General features: G+C 36.2%; 1 protein-coding gene across 2 annotated transcripts in view; it reads left to right on the top strand.

Moving 5' to 3' along the window:
* Nucleotides 1-8,300, top strand: part of STIL (SCL/TAL1 interrupting locus) — a 54,088-nt gene that overhangs the window by 18,293 nt on the left and 27,495 nt on the right. For both annotated transcript variants that reach the window (XM_010834427.1, XM_010834426.1), the window contains exons 9-10: nucleotides 3,569-3,719; nucleotides 5,648-5,757. In XM_010834427.1, the coding sequence (XP_010832729.1) occupies nucleotides 3,569-3,719; nucleotides 5,648-5,757 (261 nt within the window). The remainder of the gene's footprint in view (nucleotides 1-3,568; nucleotides 3,720-5,647; nucleotides 5,758-8,300) is intronic.

The raw sequence follows: 8,300 nt of genomic DNA, 5'->3' as shown, positions 1-8,300 counted from the left end.
GGTTCAATCCCTGGGTTGGGAATATCCTCTGGAGAAGGAAATAGAACCCACTCAAGTATTCTTGCCTGGGAAATCGCATGGACAGAGGAGCCTGGTGGGTAACAGTCCAGTCTGTGGGAGTCACAAAGAGTTAGATATGACTGAGCACTCTATAGATACATAGGCACAAGTTTATTTCCCCCAGAATGTCATTTTATTTGACTTTGGTTAATATTTTTTCCCAAATAGATGTTTTTTTAAAGTCAGATTTATCCTTCCTTTTTCTGCTTTGGTTAGAAAGGATTTTTATTAAAAATCTCTTTAGGAGCTTTTACAATTCTACTTTTTACATTTTATTTTAATTGTAAAATACAATTAGTTTTCCTTGCAGTAAAATGGAAAGTAAATGTTCATTTTGGCATATTAGTACAATTAAGTTTTATTATCAGTGACTGGTCTTGCTTTAATTACTTATTGATAGTAAATGCTCGGTAAAGTTAGTTTTGAAGCTCTCTCTGTTAGTCTGAAGCATTAGGCAATTTCTTTGATACCTGGACTGCAATGCCACCCTTTAACCAAGGAGGCATCAGTATTACTTGACATAGCTTAGGTTGATACTTAACAGCATTCTGATCAGTGGTCTTATCTGACTCTCAAGCGAGGAATTGAACAGAATGGGCATTCTGCCTCCTGAATCCCCACTGCCTTATTTTGCTAATAGTATAATATATCCCCAAATCATTTTCATTCAGCATTTTACAGAGTAGAGAATTACTAAAAGTATTTTTAAATGCTGGGTTTTGGTGTGTGTTTTAAGGACTCTTGATTACTTTACAAATATTTGTTGAGTCATGTAGTGAACAAAATGAGTATTCATTTTATCATTGTTTACAATAGTGAAATACTATAAATAATTTAAATATCCACTTTTAGAAGTCTACGTGAATCAGTAATAGCACATCTATATGTTATATTACTGGATAGTAACTAGCAAAGAATCAGAATATCAAAGGTATAGTATAGAATATACTGTATAGTATAGAATATAGTGACATGGAAAGAAATCCAAGATTGTCAAATAAGAACTAGCAAATGCAATTAAGGAAACAGTTCCATTTACCATTGCAGCAAAAAGAACAAAATACCTAGGAATAAACCTGTCTAACCTGACCTGTACTCAGAAAATTATAAGATACTGGTGAAAGAAATTGAATATGATGCAAACAGAGAGATGTGCTATGTTCTTAGACAGGAAAAATCAGTATTGGTAAAATGGCTGTACTACCCAAAGCAATCTACAGATTCAATGCAATTCCTATCAAATTACCAGTGGCATTTTTCACAGAATTAGAACCAAAAAATTATACAAATTTTATGGAAACACAGAAGACCCCAAACAGCCAAAGCAATCTTGAAAAAGAAAAACTGATCTGGAGGAATCAGGTTCCTTGTCTTCAGACTATGCTACAAAGCTACATTAATCAAGACAGCATGAAAAAATATGGTACTGGCACAGAAACAGAAATATCAGCCAGTGGAATAGGATAGAAAGCCCAGAGATGAACCCATACACCTATAGTCATCTAATCTATGACAAAGAGAAGAGTATACAGTGGAGAAAAGACAGCCTTCTTTAATAAGTGGTGCTGGGACAACTGAACAGCTACATGTAAAAGACTGAAATTAGAATGCTCCCTAACACCATACCTGGAGAAGGAAATGGCAACCTACTCCAATATTCTTGCCTGGGAAATCCCATGAACAGAGGAGCCTGGCTAGCTACAGTCCATGGAGTCGCAAAGAGTCAGACATGACTGATTGAGTAAACAACAACAACTAACAGCATACACAAAAATAAACTCAAAATAAAGACCTAAATGTAAGGGCGGACACTGTAAAACTTAGAAGAAAATATAGGCAGACCACTCACTGACATATATTGTAGCAAGATCTTTTCTGACCCACCTCTTAGAGTTATGAAAATAAAAACAAAAATAAATAGGTGGGACCAAATTAAACTCAAAAGCTCTTGCACAGCAAAGGAAACCATAGACCAAACAAAAAGACAACCCCTAGAATGGAAGAAAATATTTGCAAATGAAGTGACTGACAAGGGATTAATCCCCAAAATATATAAACAGTTCATGCAGCTCAATATCGGAACCAAGCAGTCAGTATCAGTTAGTCTCTAGTTGTGTCTGACTCTTTGCAACCCTGTGGACTGCAGCACGCCAGGTTTCCCTGTCCATCACCAACTCCTGGAGCTTGCCCAGACTCACGTCCATGGAGTCGGTGATGCCATCCAACCATCTCATCCTCTGTCGTCCCCTTCTCCTGCCTTCAATCTTTCCCAAAATGAGGGTTTTTTTCCAATGAGTCAGTTCTCGTCAGGTGGCCAAAGTATTGGAGCTTCAGTATCAGTCCTTCCAATGAATATTCAGGACTGATTTCCTTTAGGATTGACCAAGTAACCCAGTGGAAAAATGGGCAGAAGACCTATATAGACATTTCTCCAAAGAAAACATACAGACCAACAAACACATGAAAAGATGCTCAGCATCACTTATTAAAGAAATGCAAATCAAAGCTACAATGAGGTATTACCTCACACAGGTCAGAATGGTCATCATCAAAAAATCTACAAACAATAGATGGTGGAGAAGATGTGGAGCAAAGGGAACTCCACACTGTTGGTGCGGATGTATTATAAATTGGTACAGCCACTGTGGAGAACAGTATGGAGGTTCCTTAAAAAATTAAAATTAGAACTACCATATTACCCAGCAATCCCACTCCTGGGCATATACCTGGAAAAAAATTGTAATTCCCAAAGATTTATGCACCCCAATGTTCAGTGTAGCCCTATTTACAATAGCCAGGACATGGAAGCAACCTAAATGTCCATCAATAGAGGAATGGATAAAGAAGACATGGTACATATATATAATATAATGGAATATTACTCAGCCATTAAAAGGAACAGAATTGGGCCATTTGCAGAGATGTGGATAGACCTAGAGATTGTCATAGTGAAGTAAGTCAGAAAGAGAAAAGCAGATATCAAATAATATTACTTATATGTGGAATTTAGGAAAATGATACAGATTAATTTATTTGCAAAGCAGAAATAGACAGATGTGGAAAACAAACCTCTGAATATCAAGGGGAGTGGTGGGTAGGATGGACTGGAAGATTGGGATTGACATATATATACTACTATGTATAAAATAGGTAACTAATGAGAATCTACTGCAGAGCACATGGAACTCTACTCAATGCTTGTGGTGGCCTAAATGGGAAGGAAATCTGAAAATGAGGGGTTGTATGTTGTGTAACTGATGCAATTTGCTGTACAGCAGAAACTAACACAACATTGTAAATCAACTATACTCCAGTAAAAATTAATTGCAGGGGGTGTGGATTCAATACCTGGTCAGAGAAAAGTAAGCATAGGTGTGCTCTTCAGTTTTTTTTCCAAAAATTGGACTGTTTAGTCTGTTAACTAAGTTGAGAGACTCAAATAGAATTCTTTGATGTGCTTTTGTTATTTTCAATAAATTTTAAGTAAATGGCATTTTTTTTTGTCCAGGGTTTTTTCAGAATCTGGAAATTTCATCATAGTTCTCTATTCTGTGACACATAAGGACCCTGAATTTTATGAATGCCTCCCTTGTGATGGCAGGTTACCTGACCTTCGATTCCAGCTACTAACCAGCAAGGAAACATTACGCCTTTTCAAAGTAAGTGTGATTGGACCACCTAGCACGCTAATGACTATTTAGTTATATGTTACTGTATATTGGCCTTTTAAACCCAGTGGTCTCTACCCTTTAAAATAGTAACTCAAAGTGTTAGGCTTTCTTTATTTTTGATCAGTCTTACTTAATATTAATTTTATTCATTTATGGTTAATTTCATTTTGTAAATTTTAGGACATACCTCCAGAACCAAATTCTAATACAGGATCAAATGTTATCCACAGAGTAACTTTTCCATGTTTTTCTAAAACCTTTTAAGGCTATATCAAGAATTTATGTATTGTTTCATTTTATGATGTTGAGAGTTAATTTGTGATCTTAGTGTTTCCTTTGTCCTGAAAGTTACTTTTTTAATTATGGGTATAAAAAATGATTTCTCATAGTTAAAAATCAGCATCTATAATATGTAATCCTTGGAATCAGAGTGGATTGTTGCTGTATCCAATAACATATATAAAAATACATTTAGGTGACAGTCCCAGAAAAAATAGGTCTTTGAAACCATAAGTATCATTATGTAAAAGCATTCTAAGGCTGGGAATTGCCTCGTGGTCCATTGGCTAAGACTCTGTGCTCCTTCCTGGTCAGGGAACTAGATCCCACATGCCACAGCTAAGACACAGTATAGCCAAATAAATGAATAAATAAAAATATAATGTTTTTTTAAATGAAATATATTCTTTTAAGAAAAACATTCTAAGGCCAATAATAAAAAATAATTATAAAAAAAAATTATGTATCTTTTTACAAAAATATTGACAATCCCTAAATAATGGTGTGTTTCTACTCAGATCTTATTTTGTGCCTTTAATTTCATTTATAGGTTGTATTGATTCATGAATCAAGTTTTTGTATTTTAATTATAAGCATAATCATCTTTGAGGTATAATTACTTATTTCCATTTTAGAGACATATATCATTCACTCATTTTATTCTTCAGATTGTATCCTCAGTTTAAAGTTACTATTTAACTGAATCCTGGTTATTAAGTTGTAAGTTATATAGCAAAATTAAGTTTTCACTTTCATTTATATAGTAAGCAGATAGTTTTTTAAAAGGTTGAATAAAAATAGAATTACCATATGATTCAGTAATTCCACTTCTGGGTGTTTATCCAAAGGAAACAAAAACACTAACTCAAAAGGATACCCATACCACCATGTTAATTGCAACAGTATTTACAATAGCCAAGGCATTCAAGTAACCTAAGTGTCCATGGATGGATGGATAAAGAAAATATGATTTATATTATATCACGTTTATATAATGGAAAACTATTCAACCATAAAAAAGAAAGGAAATCTTGCCATTTGTGACAACATAGATGGACTTTGAGGGCATTATGCTAAGTGAAATTAATAAAACATAGACAAACACCGTATGTCACTTGTATGTGGAATATTTAAAAAAAATTAAAACATTTTATTGAACTCACGGACAGAGAATAAATCGGTGATTTGCAAGAGAGTAACAAGGGTTAGGGAAGGTTTGAGGGCGGCCAAAATGGCCAAAGGTGGTCCAAAGACACAGACTTGCAGTTTTAAAGTAGTGAGTCATGGAGATATAATATACAGCATGGTGAATATAGTTAACAATACTTTATTATATTTTGAAAATTCTTATCATAAGAAAAAATTTATCATCTGTATGGTGGTGAATGTTAACTAGACTTAATTGTGGTGGATGTTTAACAATATATTCAAATATCAAATCATGTTGTATACCTCAAAGTATTATAAGGGTATGTCAATTATATCTCAATTAAAAAATATTTTTTTAAAGAAAGATTACAGTTACAGAAATCATAATTCCCCTTCCCACCCAGTGTTTCAGAGCTACTTTTCATCTATATAGTGTTCTCTGGTGTTTATTTAAGTCACATCTCAAAGTATGACCTACTTTATTTCAGAATGTTGAACCTTCTGACAAAAATCCAGTCTGTTTTGAACTGAGAGCTGAAGACCAGAATGCAGAAAGAGAGTTTTTTAAAAAAGTTTCTAAGAATCTTTCAATTAAGAGGTAAAAGATATTTTTATTATCATACTTTTTTTATTACTTTCATTAGTTTTTAATAATTAAAGTAAGTCCCCAGTTATTTCTGAGGGAACTGTTGGTAAATCTTATACCACAGGTGTCCTTACTATAAATGCATTCCTTCATATTTGTAAGTTGGATGATAATTTAATGAAGTGACAACTCTAATGTGGTTCTCATTTGACTTGATTTATTACATAGGGGAACAAAAGTATTTGTCAAGAAATTATCTTACTTAAGAAGAAACATCCTGTTTTTGTTTAGTTTGCCTTCTGTCTTCCCTTCCTTGTAGTATTAAACCTAGGGCTATCAGATAAACTACTATAAAAATAACTCCTACTATAAAAATAACTCTTCTACCTAAAACAGAAAACTTTTAAAGCAAATGTACTAGGAGAATATTAAATAATGGCTTGTGACTTTTTGGGTCCAATATCTACTTTTGTGATAAACTAAATATTCCCTTTGTATTAGGGTTCTCCAAAGAAATAGAACTAACTAGTGCATAGAGAGATTGGTTATTGCTAGTCTGTTGCTATTCTAACAGATTACCACACACCTAGTGACGACAAACAATACAGATTTATTACCTTCTAGTTCTAGGAGTCAGGAGTCCACAATGGGCCTTTGCGGCTAAAATTAAAAGTGATGGTAGGGGCTCTGGCCATATCAGCCTGAAGGCGCCCGATCTCATCTGATCTTGGAAGCTAAGCAGGGTTGGGCCTGCTTAGTAAAAAAAAAAAAAAAAGTGATGGTAGGGCTGCATTCTCTTTGGAAGTTTTAGTGGTAAATCCATGTTCCTTCTTCCAGCTTCTAGAGGCCGCCTGCATTCCTTGTTGTCTGGTGGTCCCTTACTGCACCTTCAAAGCTAGAAGCATAGCATCTTCACATCTCTCTCTGACTTCTGTTTCTTTCCTCACATCTCCTTCCCTGACTCTTATCTTGACTCCATCTTATAAGGACTCAATTGTGTTTACATTGAGCTTATCTGATCGTCTAGGATCATTTCCACATCTCAAGATTCTTACCTTAAGGACATCTGTAAACTCCCTTTTTCCTTGTTCACTAACATATTCACAGATTCTGGGGATTAGAAAGATGTCTGAAGTAAACTCTATCTTTGGGCATTTAAGTTATCCTTGAAACAGGCTAGGTCACCAGAAAACTATATTCTTATAGACTTGCAGGAACACCACCATTGACTGAAGGTTTAAGGCTTTTTTCAAGATTTTATTGAATATTTGTGAAAGAAAAAGACAAGTTAAGGGGACGCTTGGTAATTTCTTTAACATTGTTGAAAAACAATGTCTGTTTTCAGCTCTGACCAAAGCTTTGATAAGGATCAGTCATTTTTAGATTTGAATGTTAGTGAAATGTTTATCCCTAGATAACTTTTGTTGAAATTATACATTAAGTTTTTTTATTTTTTGTTTGAGTGCTAAAAAAAGCTCACAGTGAATCTTTTTTTATTTTTGGCTGCACCACACAGGATATGGGATCTTAGTTCCCCAACCAGGGACTGAAACTGTGCCTACTTGTTTTCTTTTTAAAAGTAATTGGGGGAATTCCCTGGTGTTCCAGTGGTTAGGACTCAGCACTTTCACCGCTGAGGCCTGGGTTTGATCCCTGATCAGGGAACTAAGATCCACAAGCCATATGGCATGGCCAAAATTTAAAAAGTAATGTACTTAATTTCCATTTTGAGCCCCTCTTCATTATGCGAGGTTATGGAAGCCAAATTTCAATCAATTCAAGGTCTGTTTATCTTGTTTCCTCTGAGGTTTCATGTAATTTAGAGGGGACTAATGCTATGCCCTGGCTTCCCTGGTGGCTCAGAGGTTAAAGCGTCTGCCTGGAATGCGGGAGACCTGGGTTCGATCCCTGGGTTGGGAAGATTCCCTGGAGAAGGAAATGGCAACCCACTCCAGTACTCTTGCCTGGAGAATCCCATGGAGGGAGGAGCCTGGTGGGCTACAGTCCATGGGGTCGCAAAGAGTCAGACAGGACTGAGCGACTGCACTTTCACTTTCAATGCTATGCCCTATGCTTCTCTGGTGGCTCAGATGATAAAGAATCCGCCTGCCAATGCAAAAGACCTGGGTTCAATCCCTGGGTTGGGAAGATCCCCTGGAGAAGGGAATGGCAACCCACTCCAATATTCTTGCCTAGAGAATTCCATGGACTGTAGCCCACCAGGCTCCCCTATAGGCGGACTACCTTCTGTGTGGTCACAGAGTCGGACATGACTGAGTGACTAACATTTTCACCAACCCTGTGCCACTACTGGTGGTGTGGGGTGACGTGATTCTCATCCACCCAACACCACTCGGCCACCTGCTGAGATGTTTTCTTTTGCATCTGGTCTTTGGCAGTTGGTTTGTGCAGGTTCCTGCCGCAGCCTCTTTAACCTGTTCAGGTCACTGGTTCTCTGTGTCTTGTCCATGCTGTGCGGAGGCATATGGAATATCATTCTGTATTCTCCATGTCCTTCTCGGGTATGGCAGGGGGGGGTTGTGGGGTTGTTTTGT

The sequence above is a fragment of the Bison bison genome, unplaced genomic scaffold (genome assembly GCF_000754665.1).
Source record: "Bison bison bison isolate TAMUID 2011002044 unplaced genomic scaffold, Bison_UMD1.0 scf7180017864033, whole genome shotgun sequence".
NCBI lineage: Eukaryota > Metazoa > Chordata > Mammalia > Artiodactyla > Bovidae > Bison > Bison bison.
Note: the sequence above shows the minus strand (reverse complement) of the source record. Positions and strands in the feature narration are given on the sequence as shown.